The following is a 25008-nucleotide window of genomic DNA, read 5'->3' as shown; positions in this document are numbered from 1 at the left end:
CTCAATACAGACGGACAAAAAGTCGCCAAATTCAAACACCCGACGAGACAACTCCGGTAGTTTTTGTTCGCCGACAGCTTCGGAACAAGTCATAAAATTTGCACTCTTAATTCATTTGGTTCCGTAGCCATTGTTAATATTATCTATCGATCGTTTAAATTTTAAAACAAATCTAAGTAGCTAGGTACATAATGAAATACCTATTTTGAATGGCTCATTTAAAAGTTTAGTAGATTTAGCTAAATGTAAACATTCAAGAAAGTGTTCCGCTGCACGATTCAATAGCTTCATATTTACTAGGGGTTAGTTCTAATTTAAGTGTATGCATGTTCTTAATGGTTTTCACATTTTACAAGGGAACCCTAAAAGCTAATTAGCGCTACAATAATTAAAAACTATCATCGGCTGGGCAAAAAAGATGGCTTTCGGATTTCGCTCCTCGTATTTCGAAAATCGGCGCGCGGTCATCTTTAAGACTGGATTCTTGAGTTTTTGCATCTCGAAACAACATACACACATCATCCAACGAACTAAAAAACACCTTACATATTCGTAATAAAGACGATTTTTAGCGATCAAGTACAATTGAAGTACGTATTAAATTAATCACAAACCAATTTAAGCCGTATAATGTTATAATAGAGATGGTTTTCCGTCGACGCGTGGATCGCGTTCGGCGCATGCGTTACAGTGAATTATTCGCGAGATAGTTTAGGAGATACGGTTGTTTAAAACAAAACTATTCGACTGAGCAAATTGAGCTTTCGAGTGGATTTGAATCTAGACCGGCGACCATAAAGGTCGGATGACAAACTTTATTCACGACATTGTAGGAAGGATCGCAATTAACGCATCGTTGACTGGTATAATAACTATTATTAAAAATGCAAGTAACATTCAACAACAGTAACAAATTAAAGTTAATGAACTAAAATTAATGAACAACGGTACAGATCTCAATATAATTAATAATTGTTATGTTATCCTTCTCAGTAAAGACTAAGATATTAAAATTCTTGTATTAAATTTATATTGAATAATATTATTGAATTAATAATATTGAATAACTTATTGTGGTACCTAGGTCCTAACAAACTCATTACCAGATCTACGCATGGATATATAGCTTGAAGTATTTGGTATCATGATCAGCAGTACTTCAGCAAGGAATATATTACAGCTGCTGACATTCCCGATGACTCGAGACCTACCACCAAGCATAGCGTGACCATTCACCATCAACTTCTCCGATCGCGTACTATCCACAAAAACTGTCTGCGTTGTTATTGTTGGTTAATGTTCCAAGAAAACCCGTCAACCGTCTCGCTGTTATGACATTGCCATATGACAATGTCATCAAAATATTTTATTCGTTTAGTAATAAAGGTCTAAATGAGACGTTACATTTGAACCGAAAACCTCATTTAAAACAAAATTCATCATTCAAACGAATCAATATTTTGGAAAAGAAAAGGAATATACTATTTAAATAAGACATTATTAATCGAGTACAAATTGAAGCAACTTAGATGTAGAAATAGTACGACCAATAATATAATAAAACATTGAATGAACGATATCTTTTTTTCCATAGAATAGAATGGAATAGGAATTGAACTGCAATGAAGTATACAAAATACGGTAATTATCGCAAGGCATGCGGCGCTAATGTGCTTCCAAAGGATACACGCCAGTGACTGCAACATTCTTTCGAATAACACGTAGTTTAAAGTGAACGTCGCAATATTTATTTTAAGACGACGATGTAGGAAGCCGCCAGCATGGCGTGGTCAGTTCGCATGAAACCAAAAGTGGAAGCACCGTGTACCAAATTTGAAATTGTAATACAGCCAGCGGTATAGTAATATTTGAAATTTAATAAAATGGAACCCGTTCGGACGCCACTTATACTTTTTAATTTTATATCTCGATTGACCTTCGATACAATGATCCGATGAATACGTCGAATCGATTCTTTTTATCCCGACTCGGCTCGGTTTTTGCGAAAGTTTTCATATTTAACGTGTAACGGCGAAACCGTGGACGGAGTTAAAATTAAAACGGGAATGTTTTTTAAACTAAAACTTAAAGACTTTATTCAAGTTACCGAGTACTAAGTGAACACACGTGCGGTGTCCCGGGTTCGTATCCCGTTTATATTTAGAACGTCCGTGGCGAGGGTGAGGGCATCACTAACGAAGCGCCTTTTTATAGATGCGACGGAGAGCCCATCACTATCTCTCTACATCATACACAATGATATATCACTGCTAACGAGACAGATTTAAGAGTTACAAATGCAAAGGTTTCGGTTTAGAATATTTTATTTACAAAATAGAACTAATTTAAATAAACGCAACTCCTAACACAGTTTCTTAAATTAAAGTAAAAGATAATCAAGAACGAACGATTAAATATCAAGTCGTATCAACGAAGCCAAGGTTCGCCATCGCGCAGCCAGGTGATACCAACATATATTTTACAAGGATCCGCGAAAATTAGAGGCATGGGAACCGCCAATATGGCGTGTGCGCTCGGAATAAAAATGACTGATTTTTACATGATTTTCCAGTAAAACCGGCGAGAGGCGTAGTCAGCAAGTTGCACCGGTGTCTGTGGAATACGTAATGTATTATAAGTGCAATATTTGCATTTTGAATTACTCGCCCGCGGGCCCGAGGTCTGTGAGAGGGTATGAGACCCGCCATTGGTTCCCATTGCAATTAGCTTCAAATAATCTTACGTTTGAAACGTCTCTGTTATGCAAGACCAGTGTGTTCTGTCTTCGAACGATACTGATATCGAGTAAGATTATTTTTTTCTATATAAACTAATAGTCCAATCTATAGTCACTATTTATAGATAGACCTGTTCCAATATTTCTGAAACGATCAAGAAAATTTGGAAAGCAATCAAAACAAACTGCACAAAAAGTATTAATTTGAATTAGTGCGTGAAATTTTTAAAGCCTAAGTCCACGAAGCTCCGAATGCGAGAGTTGCATGTCCAACGATACACTGATCAACATTCGTCCAATGCGATGTATTGATATTCCTCACACATCGAAAACGAACGCGATCCATCACCTGCCAATTTACTTACATTCTTATGCCATTACTGATGGACATTTTTATTAATCAGCCAACCCATCAAACTGACAGAAAGTTTACTTTGATATTTTTTGCCGTAACATTAATTGGAGAAAAAATGTTTATTGTCTATGCACATTTTAATTGTTTTTGGATTCGATCGGAATCAATTAACCTTCTTTGCGTTATCTAAAGACCGGAATCGTTGAATTTAAACGATCCTTGATGAACTGTGGTTCAGCTGGTTAGATGTTTTAGTCGTCTTCGTTAAGTTTTATATCAAATTGAGAAGAGACTCACGTTAAACAGTGATCGAGTAATCTCTCCGACTTGTTATTCTAACCCCATAAACCCAGTGATGGTATTTTATCAGTAAACAAGTATCACGGAACATTTTCCATGAGGTTACCGCGAAAACCATGAGAAACGAGTAAAGCTGTCGTGCGAGGACATTATGTATTTAGTTTAGGCGGCGCGCGTGGCGGGAATGCGCGCGCCGGGCGAGATACCGCGCGGGGTGCGCGCGCACAGCATACCAACAAACCTCCTAGATCCCAAACTGTCACGCCATCTTTAATGATTATAACTTTGTCGCACCAGGCTATAAAGTTTAATTGGCAATTCCGATCTATTCAATGTTTGTTTTTAGTAAAGATTAAACTTATTCTTTTAAAATAAAAAAAATATCTATTACGGACACGCATTCTTGATGTTGTCGGATCCTAAAATAGAGAAGTTCAGCGAAACTTCCAACTATTTAGCAGAAGAAAAAGTCGTCGATGGACATAATTAATTCATAAAAATACGCGCGTGAAAAGTTTTTCCAACGACACGAATTCTTACTAATCTCGCCGACTTATTTGGGTGCACACAAACAAACACAATGGCCGATAAACGAGTTTAAATCGCAGCCCGTCCGGACGAGACAAGCATGTCATTAAGAGCCCGAGCCGGCGTTGCCATCCTTAAGCCGAGACGCGCGCATTTCACAACACTATTCCTTAAGCCATAAGCCACCGTTTGCACGTATGTAGACTTTATCGTTGACAAAAATAATGTTGCCCCTATCAGATATTGGATTGACATATCTTGAAGTCAATCTAGCGTTTTCAAGTTTTTCAAACCGATCGAAGATTACTGAACGCGGTGTGCTTGCATTATTATTGGCAGGTACTAAAGTTAGTTTGGACGTTAATTGTCGCGGTTTTTTTTTTACTAAATTGATACGTATTTCTGTAGTAGATTCCTCATATTGATCGCTCTTGCTTTTTACCAACCGTACAAACAATAAAGACGATTCGGCCGTGTCAACATTAAATTAAAATTTTATCGTTGAAAGAGCTCAATTTTTTTTACATAAAAGGTTGCGAAATAAACTACATCAATGAAAATGATCATTTATTTATCATACTGGATTTTGAACTTCTTCAGTGATTAATAATTTAAGTAAGATACATTTTAAAATGTTAGTAACTACACAATAAAACCACGATACCACATTTCCATGAATTACCGGTGATGAATAGATTAAAGTAAATAAGTACACATCTAATTAGAGCATTTTCCTTGCCCCCAGATTCCAGGCGGGTTTCAAAGGAGATGCGCCTGAGCCAGCGACGCGTAGCCATCTGTCACACGTCACAGCTGCTCCTCCCCGCGACTCCTGCGCGCCTGGTACTTCTAATTATAGTCCACGCTAATTAATTAGGAGATACCCTCGCCAACACTTTTGTTTCATTGCATGAATAGCATTGAAAAATTGACGATTAAACTCGATAGGTTTTTTTTATAACGTAGCAATTCATTAATAACGTACGAACTTTGTTTCATTAAAAATAATGATAACCAGTCTCTTAATTTCCTTTTGCTATACATGTACTTATATGTATATAATTGCAACAACCTTTAACAGTGACGTGATAGGAGTTCAATGAACCCAATTCGTGACGGATTTAAAAATTTTAACCATACATAACACAGACGTCATGATTAGAGGACAGTTGATGATAAACTGCGAACGCGCGGTGACAATTCATGAACAAACGAGACAAGGTTATACGTCACACGCTATGTGAAAGCGAGACAGGACTTCACACGTGAGGTATAAAAACCGAGGCCGTTGATTTTATAATTTATTTGTTACACATTTGTCGTTGCGTGAAGATCGAGAGATACATGAGCTTTTTGTAGTAGTCTAGTGGGTAATACGCTTCACATGTGATTTGAGGAATAATTTATGGTGTTTGTACAGCGAATGTCACTGTGCGCTGTCGTAAACAAGCAGTTTATTGTAGACATTATGTTACCACTAGTGGGTAAGTAACCGCAATGGGCCTCATAAAGAACCATACGGAGAAAGGATTTTCAACGTAATTAGATTTCAAGGAACATTAATAAGATCAGAAACTAACTAATGACGCTCGTAGCGATAATAAAATGACTGTTAGTTTAAATGCGGTCTGCGACTTTGCCTTATTTTTACTTATTATAGCTAAGAAAATGGACTCGATGCCTTGATTGTTAAATCCATCTCAACGATGTATGATTTTTAATAGAAGCGCTATAGATCCATCACTAGCGAATTAGCCGAGTTTTCGACTCGAGCCAACTCTCTGTCCGCCGCGACGCGTCCGCCATATTTCAAACGCGTTTGAGATATAGACCACGTTTTATCAATGCATCGTCGCAATGATTTCTATGATTTATAAGTAATTATTATTGCGCTTGTTAATGTCGGTTTCACGGCACATTCGCAACCGTCGTTGAGACAATTTCGTTTTTAATTTATGCGCCATATAAAGATTAGCGTTATTGTGAACCACACTTACGACAATTTAAATCATAAAAAATCTCTATAATCGCTTTGTTTAAACAAAATAAAATTATACGACAAAGTTTGTTGGTAATATATAAATACGGTATTCTTTGTATTTTAACAATTTAACGACTCACAAATGAGCCACGATTTAATATAGCTCCTGTTGAAAGTTACTTAACCGAAAAAATGCGAAAAGTAGTATCCATTACAACTTATAAACTTTTTAACTACGAGTTGAACGCCCTACAGGCGATCCTGACAGTTTACGTGGCAAGCCCAACCCGGGATAAAATATAGCTCGCGTTCAGACGGACACCGTAGTGCGGAGGGTGGAGGGGGTAGGGGGGGTAGCAGTCCGCAAATAGCTGGCGTCGAGCAAAACAATGCTAGTATGATGTTATGGTTCAGATCAGCGTCGTGGAAATTTTGACTGGTCTAGGACTTTTCAATGGGTAATATTAATTTTAAAATGCATCTCGCTTTGAATTTTTTTATTAAAACGCACCAAAAATAATATTAAATTTAATTCCGTCATCACTGTTCCCGAGTACAACGACCGTCTCATAAATAAGATTATCATGAAAACCTATAAAAATTTAAATGCAAGTATTTATATTCATTAAATGAATAACGTTTTGTCGTACCAACTGTACGCGGATAATAAATATTTAAAGAAAATGTAAACCGGCCTTCGGAAACGAATAACAAGAACAGGTGAAAATAAGCCAGAACAGGGACCGTGGCCGAAATGGTAAGACGTTTTGTTTGTATTCAGAAATATTTATAACCCGGTTATAATGAGACAAAGAAACATGGATATATGATGCACTTTATATATATATAATAACGGACGAATCGGACAGACGGACGAGCGACAGCCGCGAGACGGCTATAAATAAATAATGCGCCAACATTTTATTATTATCATCATCGGGCACGTGCGACGACATTCCGCCACTCTGCCAGCTTCTGAGATTCTCAAATAAACAGCTTGGGCATGAGCGGCGAACACTAGACGATAAACAGACAAACAAACTATTACAATTTTTCATACCTGATTTATATAATAGATATCGAGATAAATTAACATATCATTTGTCTTAAGTTGTATCAAATATTAAAGCTTAAAACAATTCTATTAAATGTCTTAATCAAACAGATGTTTTGAAATAAAAATCTGTATAAATACGTCGCGAATACGGGAGATAAGATACATTCACTTATACTTTCGAACGGACCTAATCAAGTTTATAAACACCCAAAGGCCGTTAATTCTGTAACGAGTCCTTTACAATCCTCTGGAGATTTAATCGTCGATCGCGAACAAACTCATTAATCATAAAAGATTATCGCTGAAACGGACCACTAATGCCCAATTAGTGAGTATAAAGATTCAAACGGCAGACCGAGATATAGGTAATTGGAGAAACGTCAACAATAGTAGGAAGTTCATTCATGACCTACATAAATAACAGACTATTAATAATGTTGAAAATCTCTTATTCCAAACAGTCTTAGTTACAAACGTCAATAATGTTATCCAAGCTATGCCTGGAGCCGACCACATAGAATTATCCATCGAAAACATTGGAGCTATGATCATCATCAATATTACACAGATTGAATTCATTATTATTGAAAATAGTTTATGTACTTCGATATAGTAGCGTAATTATTTTTGTCGGTGCTATTTACGGTGGATAGGGTAGTCGCCTCATTGATTATTATTTTAACGGACTATTAAAATTTGATGACCACTTCCACTACGTTCATCTTCGACTCACTACGTATTAGTACTATTCTCTCGACAGTAAAAACTTAAAACGATAACGGCAACAATTAAATAGAAACTTTAAATATGTTTACAAAAGATTCAATTTCCAACCACATATTTATGCCGTATGATCATTCTCACTGCAATTGCTACACTGAGTGTCGGGGCTAAGCGTCAATAAAAATAGTCGTAAAATCGGTTTCGAGATCGAAAATAAACCTTAAATGCATAACGTTTGGGTCGATAATATTTACATTCAGCGCATTTGATATCACGGGAACGTGTGAAATAAAAATCATACGAATGCACACATTCGTTAAGAATTGACACTTATTAAAGAGGATAATTTTTTTTAATTGGCATGACGACAACGCTTTATTTAGCTGACCACTTGTAGCGTGACATTGTTTGATTTGAAATTCCCTTCGTTGGTTCACGTCAATCATTTTGACACTCTTTGCTTAATGGCCGTTCAGCTGCTTCTTTTTGCCGTATAAAGAATATATATATATATGACACGCTCCTCGCCTGTAACCTTTCAAGCGATTTATGATTATCACACGAGACTCCATTTTAAATACGGATGAACTAATTTTGTATTAAGATAATTTTGTGTTATACTGCAGTTGAGTCAGCAATAAAATTTCTCACAGAGAAAAGCTGAAGCGTGTGTCATTAGGGCTGGATTTGAACGATAATTGAATACAAGCGAGTAATATTCAGAAGTCAGTTTCGAATTGAAACGAGAAACGAGTCCGTTATCGATGGCCACAAAAAGCATTGTGAGCAAATCATAAGCCGAACCGTTCCAAATTCAAATTGCTCGATTCAGATTTAGAATAAGACTGCGATTGGCCTCCGAGCGCGTGACCAATCGCTAATTAGAAAATGTGTTCGACGATGTGCTTTTACGGAAGCCGATCGCTGTTCTATAATTAAACTTTTAAATTTAATTCGTATTTTTGATTTCGAACGCGCTATTTCCACTTCTGGTGTTACTGTGGCCAGGTTTATTTTATTGTACAAAAAAAAAGCGATAGACTCAAGGCGCCCGTTCTTCAACACTTTAAGATTCTCCAGCCAGTGTCAAGTTTCCCATTTTATTTTATAAATATTCAGCGTCATTTTGTTTCTTATCTATAGACTTTTTTAGTTCTTCTATATTTAAAACTGTCACATTATACTTTTAATAATAATAAGGGTAACTTGATCGTCCTTACGAGAAGAAAAACTTCTATCAATTGTGTCCAACCCCAAATCTTACTCAACTGCAAAATGTACACATACCAAATTGTCTATTCTTATATCCGTGTCGGAAATCAGTCAAGCCTGCCTGGGCGGAAATCTTCCTGGTTTGCCAGCAAATAGCTCCGTGGGGCGCTGCGGGGTGCTGCGGGGCGCTGCGGGGCACTGCGGCCCCTAATGTCACGGAGTGCTGGTTCCGCTGAATAAATACCCGACCGCAAGGATATATTGCACTCTTATAGGATTCAATTTTCTTAGGTATGATTGTTGTGACTGTACGTTGAATTCTTATTTGAAAACACTGGATGTGTTGTGGCTTTCGATGGTATATAATGTATATCATTATATCCTAACTCATGTTCTAAATGTGAAAGTGACTTTATTCATTTGACTTTATTACGCTTTGACTTGTTAACTACTCGGCCGATCATCATAAAAATTTGCACACCAGGGTCACAGAAAAGGACATTGGTTGACTCATTAAATAAAGTCCAAAAACAAATATGCTGATGAATATTCATCCGTTTAGTATTTATAATTCTGAAGATATATGCGAAACTGTTTGTATTTAGTTGAAAGGAAAATACGAACTGTTGATTTTATAGACGGCAATATTTTTCTAATGTTGTTATCAATCTTGAATCGGATGAAGACATTGGCGCCCCGCAGTTCTATCTGCGTGTAATGGAACACAGCGGGCTCTCTATTGAACGGAAAGTACCTGCTTATAATGAACAAGCGGGAAAAATGTCCGCGATTTGAAGCTAACGTGAAAATTATACACTGTAAATTAAATATTATATTTTCTTTCTCAATTCATGTTTTGATTAATATTCTTGATCAGCATTGCAATTGAGACTCCAATACATTTTATAGAGGCTTGTATATTTTTATAAAGGCTTGAGAAATATGTCTCGAACGAAAATAAGGCATATTAAAGCAAATGACATACACCAATAGCGTTATTCCTACAACCATAACCGTAACAGCATAATTTCTTATGAAGGAAATAATTACAGAAAACGCCATGATAATAAATTTCAAGGCATTTACGACTAATTTATTAATAGAATTTTCGCAAAACCTTAGGAGCGTCGTAAACAAACAACCACAACATGGCCAATGGGTGATCGTAAAATTTGTTTCTGCGAGCTGATTGGTAGATATCCAGCCAATAGCACCACATTATAGATTTAAAAGCGACAGTTTACGACCGTCAGGCGGCGTCTTTGCTATTTTGGCGCCAAATTTGTTAGTTCGGATAAATTTACGAGAAAATGTCCAAACTAAAAGTTTTATGAAACCGCGTCTATCAAAGATAGAGTCGACTTTTCAAATGCCTTTTATTTTCCCACCAAATCATTTACATATCTATCATTCAGATATAAATAAAATACTTAACCTTATATATACATATTTATATATATAAAAAAAAACACACTTCCACGACATTCTTCCAATTTACTCGTACAAGCAATGCATAAAATAGTAGATTCTGAGGTGAATTTAGTGACTATAAAGTCATCAACAGACGGACAGATTGACAAGCCCATATACATGCGTGGACGAGAATTATTCGACGTGATCTACGCAACATACCAATTAAGATTGCAAGCTTATAACAATAAGATTTAAACGAAGCCTTAACTTAAATGAATAATAAGTATTTAAAAAGAAAAAGGTTTTATTGAAGGAGATTAAGAATCTGTTTCTCTTCTAATTACAATAGAAACACTGATTATATGAAAAATCGTAATTATTTAAAAGATAATTAAATAGATATAGATAACGCACTACTATTATAATAACACATACCATAGCATATTAATAATTTAAATCTGATCGTAAAAACAAAGATAAATAGAGATTATTGCTCAATAACAAGCTGTAAGGTGATAAAAGTTAGAATTCATTGATTTTCATATTGGATAAATAATAATTTAATGGCTTTAATTAACACAGCTATGTTAATTGTTGGAAAAGAGTTCTCTGTTTCGTATTGCAGTTTCTCAGAAGAATCTACTTTCCGAACCGGTGGTAGCTTTACATTTAAATCAATACTATTCAATTCTAAAGTGATTAATTTATTATTTTTCATTGTAGAAAATATCAATTTTTTTTTTTTAACATAAGACCAGAAAGAAGTCAAAGGTATTTTTATACGTATGTATTTATATTTTTTATATCAAGGGGATGGAATTGTCCCCAGTTTCGTAATCCTATGGCATTGTCAGCGTCACACGCACCGGGACGAATCCGTGACGAATTGTCTCCTATCCCGGACAAATCCCAGGCCCGTATTTTTATTATTTTACTCATACCAGGACCCTTGCCCTGCATTATTCATTGGACTCTGGTCATTATTATAAATTGATTGTTGTGTTAGAATCAACACATTTTGTGTGTTAGTGTGTGTAATTGTATTTTTTTTTTTGAAAATTCCCAAATGTGTATGAATATATATTTTTTTCTTTTTTTTTATCTATACAGACATTAAAAATAAAATCAAGTGTTTCAAATGCTCATGTAAATATGTGAGGAATTATTTTATATTTCAAAACGAATACCAAAATTAAAAATTCGTTCAAATTATCTTTATAGGGCATTGCAATAGGTACCATATTTTTTTAATAAAGATAAAATCAATTTATCGAAAGATTACAATAATTTAGTATCCCTACGATTAGTGCCTTTGCCATTCCCCTAAAAAATACCAGTTAAACACTGGCCTTTACAAATTTCCCGCCAATTATCCTAACCTTACCCCAATCCCGTCACCCGCGGTTCGCAATCTGCACCCAACGTCAACGACAGACTATAAAAAATAAATAAAATATCAGATTGTCAAACTCATGAAAAGAATCCGCCATGTTTTTGAGGAATTGTTGTCTTTACGCACTGCACGGATACAAGTCACAAACATTACTACTTTATAAAATGATATTTTTAATCTATATCCAAATTATCTAGCTTGTTTATTATATGTCAAATTATTATATATATAATTTTCTAAAACATGATTTTAAATTAGATTACAGATAATTTACGTGCAATTGAAAAACAGGCTGTACTGATTAATTATTTGCGTTAAAGCAAACCCCAGATGTACCGAAATCAGTAGTGTGTGAGGAGCCTAGCAATGGCGGATTGGCGCGAAAGATTATCGTGCGGGGTGCAGTAAGCAGTAAAGAAACAATTTTCCGGCTCTCCCGGGGCTCTGGAATCTGCGACACGATAAAAATACTATATTTTCCTTATAAAATATTCCCTCTTTATTCCAAAACTCCCTTACCACCTTTGAAACGCTTAACGAGTTTATTTCTGTAATGTCTTGAGTTGAATTTAGGGTTGTTTTAAGGATAATCGATATCGATTTTCTTGTAGATATTAGCTTTGTATTTTTTATGAGAGTGGGTAATGCTCTGTTATTTTGATACTTATAATTATATAAAAACAAACTCCGATATTATTTCAAACAGAACATTTTATTGTAATCCGTTCAGAAAAAATAAAATTATAAAATTAATTAAAATCACATTGACATACAAGATGGACGTACACCAAATAGCATATTAATTATACATTTACGAGTTAGAATTATGAAAATTATTTTAAAACAAAACCTACCGCGATGCATAGAACCTAACTAAGACATCCAACTACATAATTATATGTTAAAAAACTCATATACAGACAAAAAAATAACCATCGAAGGTCAATAACCTCCATCCAAAACAGAATCAATAGTTAGGTTTAAAATTATGGCTTTCATGTTAACAATGTGAGAAATAATATATAACACAAACAAAACAATTCAGTCTCAACGCCCAAAAACATCATACCTTCAATATCACTAAACAAACATACAAAAAAAACGTGGCTGTTTCCACCAATCCTGTAACCTATTCGCGTAAAAAATATGAAACGTCACGTTCCACAGATAATTAATAAACATGACAGAATCGATTTCAAATATATGCATTCGATTACAGAATTGGGTCGGCATTCGTAACGTAAGGCGAATAATCTTTCGCTGTGAATGTTAAATTTTCTAACAGAATGCATCGTGCAATTACCGATAGTGCAATATCGATTTCAGAATTAATGCAGTGTACAAAAATACAGCAAATAATCTTAACTATTTAAACGTTTATGTCTTATCGAAATAGGTATAGTGTCGGAACCACATTAACGCCACTAATTATATTTAGAAGCATCTAGATTTCTATTCATAACGCACATCCATAATATATCCGATTATTATAATCGGTTGCACTTTAATCGGCAGTCGTGATGGCAGCTCCATTACGGACTCACGTGCAAAATGCAATCGATCGCAAACTCGCTAAAATTACACCTAGCGTATACCGAATACGTATTTCCTTTCCTTTAAACTAACTAATTTTAATATTTTTTTTGTGCTTCTTGTTAGTGAACGCAATCTGTTATTATCAACTATTACGTATATACTGTTTACTAGCCAAACGATAACACTAGTATCTACCACCATTAAAATCAATGACAATAATTTAAAACTCTTAAGTAACTCTTATTATCTCACTTAGGCAAGTTAAAGTTGTATTTTTACGTATACTTCGTTTTCCAATAGTTTCCCAATAACCTAATTAAGTTTTAAACTAAGCTCAGAATTGTAATCGTAGCTTCTAGAAGATTTGTATGGCAATAGTTCTGTAGCCCTCGAGGGAGGGGGAGGATTCGAAAGACTTACGCTGTATTTACTGACTAAAAGTTAATTATTAGTATACACATATTACAATCAACGTTATACGTATGTTTTTTTTTTAAATCGTATACATAATTCCGGCGCAAAACAAATTTCGAACATCGGCGCAAATGTTCATCGAATAGAACCGAACGATCGATCCCTCGATCCGTCGAGTCGCACCCGTCACACCCCTTCACTGTATCGTGTGATAATTCTTGTTCCAATAATTTAGAATGAATAAAATCAATTTTCAAATGGTACAGTGCTAGAGGTTGGCCAATTGCAAAAACGAAGATTTGATCTAAAGGACACTTAAACTAGCGGCCCGCTCGGAGGCTGCGAGCGCTCGCAAGCTCCGTGCGGGCCGGCGACCTCGAGGGTCTTGCGTACAAGCTAGGGAGGCGGGATATAAACTAAAACGCGAGCACCCCCTTAAAGACTTCGTTTTTGCAATGGCCAGACTAAGAGCAGGGGTGCACGAGATAGCTCGTGGTCGAATTGGGTGCTAGCTGGGGATCGCGCCTCTGAATCAGGTGTGATTTGCTATAGGGGGTACTCACGACGTCGGGCGTGGAGGCGCCGTCGTGGCTGCTGTCGGGCGCGGAGCGCGGCTCGCCGTTGGTGTCAGGCGGCCGTGCGGACTCTCGCTCGTCGATCACCAGGTCGATGGGCATCTTGCCCTTCAGACAGCTGATGTAGCGGTGACAGAAATTGTCGCATAGCTCGTGCACCTGCGCACAACCAGACAAGTTAGCTCCACGTGATCCATGCGCATGCTATTACCTTAAAACATTACAACTAGTCTTCTAATATCTCATAGCAGATGGCAGTGCTCTAAATGGCTAATCAATATATCTATATTCATATGACGTCCAATGTTATCATCAGATTGGATATTCTAGCGATAGTTTCGTATCTCTGCGCACTCAAACGGCCAACGTAGTACCGGTTTTTATTGTATAACAGATCGAAATAACGAATTCCTAACTAATCAAACAGAATTGATTGCTTTTGATTTATCGACTAATTAATGACACAATCACACACTAACATAGACGTTAATATTGACGAATGACGACTATTCTACATTACATAACTAAATACTTATTTATTATGTATTTATTTTAAATAAGAATTTAGCTACGATAACTCGTAATACTAATATACATAACTAAAGTCATGCAGTTGTTTTTTTTTTGTCGTCGGATGTTTATGGTGATCTGAGTCTCCATTCTTCGAGTTCAGCGACACGTCGACTGAACAGCTCGGCGACCTCTGAACTAATGTCGCTTAAAATTAAACAATACAAAAACAAACAAAGAATACACTTCGAGTCGGTCGCGGACCAACTGACGGACGCGTCGTAAAAAAAAAACTTATTCGAAAAGTAAATACATTTTTTCCATTCGTCTAATAAAATTCGACCCCCGACAGTGGGGTATTAATTTTTACGTCGAGGCCTTATAAATTTTCATAGGCATAATTAACTTAGAAATTAACATAAGGCAATAAAACAGCTAACGAAATTTTTAGATAACGTTTACACGGTGAAAAGTAATAAAATGGCGGCAGGTGGGAGTTCGCATTTTGAAAAAAAAAAACAAAACAAAAAGGTCACGATACGAATCGTCTTGGCGGATTTGAAAATAGAACACATCTACGGAAACGGAAACGATGCTACCAGCCGTTGACAGCTAATTATGTCTTTGGGATAGTAATTTCCTAATCGACAACTTTTGTAAAAATCATAGAATTTCTTTCGACGTCAGTTTAAAATGTTAGCACAGATTATGTAAATCGTGTTACGTCATTTTATTTTTTAATTTGTAGGCACGGAACAGGTGATCGTTGAGCTTCATTTAGCGTAATTTGAATTTTACAACTGGCTAGATGTTGATAGCTGTATTTATGATACCAAACTTCATATCTAAAACATAAACAGTTAAATATAACTAATATCTGTCACTAATGATAATGCCGAGGAGGTCAAAGAATATGGCTTATTTTAATACACGCTACGAAAAATTATTTGTCTAACATTTAAAGAAAAAAATTCTTAGTTACCTAAATATTATACTTTGACCGTTAAAGAAAATCGAGTTAATTTGAGAATCCTTTTAGATATGGTTTAGGTAACGTTTGACAGTAAGTCGCTTAAGCTTTTTTTATACATAAAACTTAGTTCGAATTTCAAATTCCCGAACTAAATAAACATACCATTTACAACGAAATTAATTCCTATAATCCGTCGTCTTTGTGACCGATGCCCAATCTATTCTTAACCAGAGAAAGCGACAAAGATGACATCGTAACTCTTCGTATATCCAAATTTGGGATTGCTGCTTCATCGGCCGATAAACGTTACAACTCATTCCCGCATCACGGAAATATAATCCCTAAGTTTAATCATTATAGTGTCATATTCCCATAAAAATAACGTACCGATACGATCGTTCGGGTGAAATGTTGATGTCTTTAATGAGATATTACGGCATTCCGGGCCCCGGCTCCGAGCCGATTATCGTTACGAACATCGAACTCTTTCCAGAAATTTAAATTTGGAACCCGGATTGAGATATGGAGTGTTTCTGAACGAATTCTTATTTTTTAATTTGAAACGTGATATATAATGGCAGTTCGTTGACGTTTCGTTCTGCCTCGAAATCGTTCTTTTGGTATTTGAAATTTAAAACTATTCTATCTTGGCTAATAACTTTTTTCTTTAATGTTGATTAATCGTTCTTGTTATTGGCCAGGTATGCGCGTAGTATTCTTAACTTTTTTTTAAAGAGGGCTCTGTCAGAGAGTGCCAAAAGCGTGGGCCACATAAAACCAGCTTAGCAATGTGTGCCACGGCCGATTAGCGATTAAAAGTTTTTTTTTTCATATAATAAGCCACTTCCCGCGCTAATGCAGTTTGTGGGTGTGACTAGGCAGTAGGTAAATTAAATTGGTCCGTAATTTATTAAAAAAATAATATGCTCCAACCAAGCGCGCAGAAATTTGTAATTATTTATTCGAATTTGAAAACATTCCATCATCTTCTGTCATAATGTCGTGATGGCTCAGTGATAACAAGACTTGAAACCTTAACCAAATCTAAACCTAATTTTGAGTCGAACCGGGTTTAAGTATATCTGTGCTTGACGGCGAAAGCAAAAACTTGGGGAGAAACCACCAATCCGCTTTGAAACAGTGTGTTAGAGTGAGCTCCAAACCTTCTCCGCAAAATTGAGAGCAGATCTTTGTTTCTGTCATAATACATTTATAAATTCACCATTTTAATGGAAAGTCAACTTGTTTACGTAAAAGTGCTCATGTTAAAACCCGTTTCGTACTATTTATTACAAAGTTTGTATTGTCGTATATGTTAATTTAATTATACATCACGATAATTATACATTTAACTTTAAAATATGCGTAAGTTGAATTAACCCACAGCAAATGCATACGCAGATGCAAAGAACGCATCGGCCGACAGTTCTGATCGGAGCCCATCGGCTCCTTCCTTTTATACCTTTTGGCGCCTTTTTATACCTTTGTTTCTTTTTAATTTAAATAAAACCTGAACCAGCATTCAAATGAGGTCCGATTGGTTCGCACCTCACTCCGCTGAGATAACGTTTCTAGGTTTCGAATTAACTATTTTAATCTTAACGAAAAAAAAAAAAGTTTTTGATCTACAATGGTCGCGTTTGAACTTTGGCATTTAATACGAGCTTCTAATTAAAACCTTTTCGGTCAATCAATGCGAAAGTCGACGGAGAAATCGTGTCGCACTATCGAGTTAATGTGCGTTGTAAAAGTTATAAAACTCGGTAACGTCGTAAAGGGTCCCTGGTTCGAGGCCCGTAAACCAACAAATCTGACCTACATCGTAAATCACTTAGCCACGTTCTCACAGATAAGGTTTATGGGTTAAGAACAAAATATGAAAATAAAAGACTCATTCAGTAATCAGTTAGGGTTATAACGACCGTTTAGTAATTATATTTATTTTAAAAAAGTTTTTATATATAGTCTTTATATATGGAGGTACGTCGTGGCCATATTTCAGTGGAGTCTGTAAAAAAAGAAATAAATCTAATAAAGGTCGATATTACCGCAGGAATCCGAGCGTCTACCACATAACGTAATTAGGGAACAGTCACTCGTCGACTACATAAAAAACCTGCTAGTAGGGACCAATCACAGTCGATCGAGCGACCGAAAAAGACCCATGATTCGAATTTCGAACCCGATGTGACCGCCAGCGGCCATGTTTAAAAAATATTAAAAGCATAAATCAAAAACGTTATTGGATATTTTTTAATGTTGATATAATTGTGTTCGTTAAAACGGAACGAGTACCTAACTATATGAATTTTAAGTGAGTTTTTTTCTATAAAAATCGATGTCACTTATTTATAATACGATGTTATTGGTAATTTATTCTTACAAGAGCTTTGTTATTCAATCTAGGTACAGGTTCTATATACACGTGAGGCGAACTAAACGTATATCCATTGTGCTCGTTTGAGTGTTTTCATATAGCTTTTAATTATTATTTAAGATCCGAAAACCTCACCTGTGAGCGGTGTGTAGTGAAGCGGAAATGGCTCCAACTAACGGGATATTTTTTCTTCGATTTTATTTCGATAAAAACTACGAACGAAAATAGAAGTTGACGTGTATAGGATATGAGCACAGGGTAAAAAACTGTTTTTTTTAAACCCATATAAGTATAACTGACAAACAATTGCTCGTCTCGAAACTAAAGCAGTAACATGTTCGTGAAATTTGAATTAGTTATTGCGTGTATATGTGTGTTTCTCAAGTATCAAGACTATCTACGATGCACATTCCCCGCGGTCACACCGAGAGTCATTGCATCGAACCATTTCTGACTCGCGCCGAGCCCGCGGCTCGCCGGTATTTTGAATTTCGAACTTCTTATTTTTATTCTTTTAAATGGCCTTTATCTCGCCCTCCGGCCAGCGATTCGTAGACGTATCACATTTCGGGTTATCTCGTTACAGAGCTCTTTGTTCTTTCTTACCTATACATACTTTTTTCACCAAAAATGTACCGGTTCCACACGCTAGGTACCTCAGTATCGGCGCCAGGTATTTCATAATTATCTGTGGGACCGTTGCGCGTATCTAGTTTCGAGATCGCCTCTATACAGGCGGAACTAGTTTCTTAAAAACGTGACTGTAATATTGACAAGTCGGATTAATTCCGTGTTGCCGTAACTCACGGACGGATGGACATATGAATTTCATACGTCTAATTAATGTCTATACGCGTGAATCGCCCGATTTGATTGCGGATGACAAAAAGCCTGGGTCCCGCCGCGTTACCGTTACCCGTCCGAGGGTATAATGACGCGAATTGGCGATGCGACACACGCAAGAACACGGACCGGTCTCGAACGGAGCGAGCCGAAATCGGAGATAAGGGAAAAACAAACATACGAATGCGAGCGCGCTCCCATTCACGGCCCGAACACCTGACCGGCCGATGCTGACCCGAGAGCATCGCGCTATTCCACTACCGAACTAGGATACACGAATTTGAATATGGAATAGCGATCGACCCGCCTGAATAGAAATTCGGTTGGCGATTTGTTGTTTGCGACATCGACGGTCGTTCCTATGAACTAATACATTCGAAGTTCAAACATTTAAAAATCGAACAATATTAAAAGTATGCCCGGTTGGCGGTGTGCGTGCGCCAGTTGCGTGAGATCGATACGTTATCTCGATTCAAAATCGATACCCGAGCCCTCGGATAATCGAAACGATATCGCTGGACAATGTTAGGTGATATTTTCCTTTCGGGACCGGTTCTAAGACGAATCGAAATGTATTCTCTTATAAATAAACATTAAAAACACTTACTTTTTCTAATTCTAATAGGTGAAACCGTAGGACCTGTATCGCTTGCACCATCTGGAAAGAAGAAGAGCGTTAGTTAAAATCGTTTCCTTTATACAATATATTTTATAGCGTCATAGCTGAGCAGCGGGCTCAATCAGACAAAGGCAGGTCGATAACAAAGAGCTGGACGAAGCACAACGAAGCCCCGCTGTGCTTAGGGATGGCGTACTATCGATATTTATTCTACGATTAAGAAAATGTTTGTTAACAATAATTTTAGTATTACAGATTCTATTTTAATAATTCATGTTTATTTAAGTAAATGTGGGTTGTTATGGTTCGCAAATAAACGCGCCAGTAGGTTGTGATACATTCTTGTAAACAAATAATGTTTATTAACATTTTGCGCAAGATGATTCACTGAAACTACAACACATCTCTCATGCCTGCACGCCTGTTACTATCCCATTGCTGGGCTAAAGACTCCTCTCATTTTTGAGAAGGTAGCGTATTCCATTTGTTTTTTTACAGATCATCATAAATATTAAACTATGCACGGCGGAGTTTGAACCCGCAATCATGAGTTAAATTCAATTCAAACAAATTCCAACCTCCAGCCTATCTTGGTTCGACATAATTGAACAAATTATAAAAAAAGCAATTATTCGATTAAAAAAAAATCGATGCAGTTCCGTCAAAGTGGTTCAATTTCTGACACCTAAATAATATAATAAGGAGAGACAGAGGCTATTCACACACGCACTCGAGATCGTAATCATGATTCTGTTTGAAGATCTAATCGGAGTTTTTTAAATCGATACCTATCTCAAAAGCGAGTTAATGCCGTTTTAATAGCTCCATGATTTGTTTCTGATTGCCGAGACGTGCGCCGCCTTCCAGAATATTCTTCAATTCAACCTTTTGATTGATGGTGCTTTATTAGTTTACTGTATTACGTTTAAATGCCGGAAATAGCGGAAGTATTATATGTTATAGTTATTAACGATGCTATTGAATTTGTCGCTTGTGCTCAAGCCAAACAACGATTTAAAAATCAAAATGATACTCGAAGTTGATTTAACGTTTCATTTGAAATTGTTTATAAATATATTAATAAAAGTTTATTTAAAGTGAGATATAATGAATTATTTCGGATTTGTTTTTTTAAATATCAACAAAATACTTCGAATGATCTTTTAAATGAAATAATAGGTATTTATAATCAAGACCACCCGTTTTATTATTTATACAAGTGCATTTAACCATATTTTTTTTCTACCAGGATGACATAACATGTGCGAAGCTGTATCAATTAGACGCCACCCCCGTTCGTTTGCACAGGCGCGTGACAGACGCACAGATAAAAATATGTTGACACTATGTCATAGATACGTGTTAATTGTGACCTTTATTGCTTTAAACATAAGGATGATAATAGGTTTTGAGTGGAGCTAGTGAGATGTTTGTCGTGTTTGAGGGAGGCTCCGTAAACATTATGAACGCAGTCCAATCTGTTTGCTTGACAAGCCACTTATACGCTACCGTCTCAAGGTACACGACAAAGTAAAAACATGTAGATGTATCTTGGAAAAATACCTTATTACGCGACATCCGAAAAAGTAGTGTAATGTTTTCAGGGTTCATGCATGTCTGTGTCTTTATTGCATCATAACTTTTAAATGCCGGAACAGATTTGAAGGTATGGGGGTATCGTTAGAATCCCTACATCATATACTATGACACTAGCTATAGTATAATATATTCTACAATTAAGTTTCGATAAAATTGGAAACGGTACATCACTATTTAAAATTTCTAAGAGTCATGTTTGTCGGATCATTTAAATCATTTGATAGGCTACTTACGTATTAATGTCGTCGATCAAAAACATAACGATAACAAGGATTAGTTCTAAATATTTAATCACGTGAATTTTTTTTCGACCCCGGGCCTAGCGGATTTCTTAAGGTCATAAGGACACCATAGAGTGGGGACAGAGAAACTATTATGTTTACTTACAATCAATGGAATTTAGTCGTAATAATTTTTAAAAAAAATCCTTGATACGTATATTTTTTTTACTAAACGTCTGATGTACCGTTGATGGTATATACGAATACTAATAATAATACCGATAACATCTTGAAAAATAATTATAATCGAAGCCTAATTTTATCTAAATCAAATTTTAACTAACTTCCAAACCCGTGCTCTGTGCTGATTTAATCGTCTGCCCTCGACAATACTCTAATATGCTCACCCTGTAATGTAACTCTCTGTTTACTCAAACCACATCTGTGTTTGTTCAGTCACGGCTCCGCTTAGCACCATCAAGGGTCCAGGCAAACATGCCTCCATCTCATTAGTAATTCATATCAAGTTTGTTTTCAAAATGCCTTAATTTTATTCGCAATTTGTAAAAAGTACTATGTCCAATTCAGTGGAGATTGGACTTAGAACTTTTTTAATTTTATTTCTTATTTTATATTATTTTGTATCATATATACCTACTATAATTATGCTAATGGAAGTAGGAATGCATAAACAACGTAGACTTTGAATTGATATGACATTATGAATTCGTGAAAAAATGGCGATCTGATTCTCGTTTGGTTATTACTCAAAATAATCTTTGAAAATTATAAATGATATATTTTTATTCATTTATGGTACGGAAAATTGATTTAGATCACCGAATAATTTTAATTAATAAACAAAGTTATCTATATAATTGGTTGCATCAACTCTAAACTCAGCTTCAAAAACCTCATAAAGAAACTTTTTACTTCCTCCACAATATACAATGCCGTAATTTTTCAACACGTCACAATGCACCCGAACGAAATACCTAAAGCTCATTACACATCGACACATTGCAGGCGACGGCGACTGCCTACAATACGAGTTAAAGTGCAAACAGATCTGTCAGTTGCATTAAAACAACACCTTGGGCGAATTTATTAAGTGAATCGAATTTTTGAGGGGGGTTCCGTATAAAATGTACTTATACAAATACTGATTAAGGTAAGATTAACGTGTCGTCGAAATATTAAAAATTTGGGAATGGAAACATTGCCGTTTAGGCCGTTTTAAATAAACATATTTTGTAAACAAATACAGGTGAACTGTTAATTATGAGTATGAAAGGATCTTAATATTGTTTTTTAAGTCAGTTTTTTTTTAATTAATCCAACTGATTCTCTGAACTCGATTGAATAAAATGAAAGCTATATTTTTTTTCAAATTTAAATTTAATATAGAAGGTTGCGTGTCGATGAAACGGTTTAATTTCGTTGACAGCAACAAACAGCGCATGAGTAATTACACGGGTACACCGCAAGATGGCGCCTTTTCAACCGTGAGGAATTACTACGAATGTCTTTTCAAAAGATTCCATTGAAAACTAAAATAACATCAATTGAATAGCAGTAAACAAGTAACAAGAGCCACTTCCTAAAATAACCCCCGGCGGCTTTTATTTAAAAGACAAACCGACACGAATTACAGCTTTCAAGAGGTTTTTGCAACGAGTTAATAAGGAAAGATATAAATCAACATGAACTCCATCTTATAATATTTTAAGTGGACGCAAACGTGTGCTACTTCTTTCTCTTTTAAATTCCTCTTGAAAAGCGTGACAGACTGACGAATAGAACGAGATCTTAAATAGTTTGTTTAATTAGTCATTCTCTGTGGGCTGTACTTTGTAATTGATTAATTACCACGAATGTTATGCAATGATAAGCCCAATACCGACATGCTCCAGTATTATCTCTCCCAGATAAGTCACACATGTGGGCCCCCGAGGCACCACGTGACACACTCCGACGAAAACATATAAATTCAACGTTTTCTTAGTTTGTTCAGCGCCCGGATGTGCCTGAGTTTGTTTGACTTCCTTATCTGAAGGTTCACGAGCGTCAATGACGATTATCTCCGGCGGGTAACCTGATGTTACAGTTTATGGTGTCACGCCTCGCTACTGTTTTCAACTTTCAAATCTTGATTTACATGTGTACTCGAACAATTCGTTATTGCCAGAAGCGAGTTTCCGAGCATATTTTTTTAATTAATATATCATTAACCTGTCGGCGAGTTATAATCGACATCGTTAACGAATAAATTTAGGAGATTCATTAACTCCACACACACGGAGTGGTCGATGGGAGTCGGTCTGATTCGATTAAAGCAATTTAAACAGAGTCAACATCGCCTCGGCCGGCAATTCGTAATGCCTTAGATTTTATTTGTTAAAAATCGGTTAAGTATCCGTGTCGAGCGGCTGCGGTGGGTGGCCGCCATCTTGTTTTTATTTCGCTTTTTGTCCACTAGCCACGGGAGACGCACTGTGCGATTCAGCGTTTTATGAGTGACAATATACATACGGATGGAGATTTTTTCCATATCGTTCGTTCATTTCGTTATTCCGAGAAGAGCCTCGTTTACCTGCGGTTAATTTTAGACAGGTATTTAACTAATCAAGTCGTAAATTATTCGGTCGCCGGAGACGCGAACTATAAAATGTTCACTACTTTATGGCGTATTAAACTGGAGCCGTTTATTTATCTTTGGGGGACAAGGGACATAATAAAATGGTGGGATACTTACTAATGAGTCCACCTCTGGGTCCGCTATGTAATAAGGTTTCTCTTGACGTATCTGTGGATAGAAAAAGCTTGTTAATAACGCACGTAATACAATAACAAACATGACACCCTACTTGAATTATATACCTTCGCCCGTGTGAGAGGGGGGGGGGGGAGTTGATAGATTCCCTCTTTCCTCCTCTGTACCACAGGCAACATTAACACAAAATATTATAATAATCTTATGAGTAGTAAAGCGAAACTATATTTAGTCACTTTAGCAGTTATAGTTAAAGCTAGGACGAGGATATGAAACGACGGACAGTCATCAGCTTACTCAGTAAACAGACGAGATTACCGCTTAAATTTCAAACAAGCGTAGCGTCCTGTTATAAACGGGGAACGCATTCGACACCCAATAAAATAAAACAACGTTTGAATGCAAATACGAAAAACATATTATGTAGACTAACGGGGGTAACGCGAAGCTAATAAAATGCCCGCTCCGCTGCGCGCGCGCAGTCATAGACTAAATGAAGGTAGAAGATTTTATCGCACCGTAACCAAGTGCGATGATTACATTCCACAAATCATGGCAAAAGTGGTCCCGTCCATGTCATAAACAAGTTACAGCAAGTCTCGTTAAACTTTAACATGTAACCCCGTTTGAAACGAGTTTTTTTTTTTTAATTATAAATGATGCAGCCTTCTTTACAGCTTCCAAGACTAAATAAATATAATTACTTAACTATGTTATTTAGATATGATTTTGCTTTATACATAAACAACATTAATAGCAAAATTAAAAAAAAATTAAATGTAAACAGTTTTCTGTAATCTTTTACGACATGAGAATATTTTTTTTTTTTAAGTTTCACCTTTGCTTGACCGGAAATGCGATGCTATCAC

The 25008-nt window shown here is 36.1% G+C and overlaps 1 protein-coding gene across 7 annotated transcripts in view; it reads right to left on the bottom strand.

Moving 5' to 3' along the window:
- Nucleotides 1–25008, bottom strand: part of LOC113402792 (homeobox protein homothorax) — a 247449-nt gene that overhangs the window by 183418 nt on the left and 39023 nt on the right. For all 7 annotated transcript variants that reach the window (XM_026643104.2, XM_026643108.2, XM_026643106.2 and 4 more), the window contains exons 4-6: nt 24122–24172; nt 19535–19585; nt 14213–14383 (exon numbers count right to left, since the gene is read on the bottom strand). In XM_026643104.2, the coding sequence (XP_026498889.1) occupies nt 14213–14383; nt 19535–19585; nt 24122–24172 (273 nt within the window). The remainder of the gene's footprint in view (nt 1–14212; nt 14384–19534; nt 19586–24121; nt 24173–25008) is intronic.

This window comes from Vanessa tameamea, chromosome 19 (genome assembly GCF_037043105.1).
Source record: "Vanessa tameamea isolate UH-Manoa-2023 chromosome 19, ilVanTame1 primary haplotype, whole genome shotgun sequence".
Taxonomy (NCBI): Eukaryota; Metazoa; Arthropoda; class Insecta; order Lepidoptera; family Nymphalidae; genus Vanessa; species Vanessa tameamea.
Note: the sequence above shows the minus strand (reverse complement) of the source record. Positions and strands in the feature narration are given on the sequence as shown.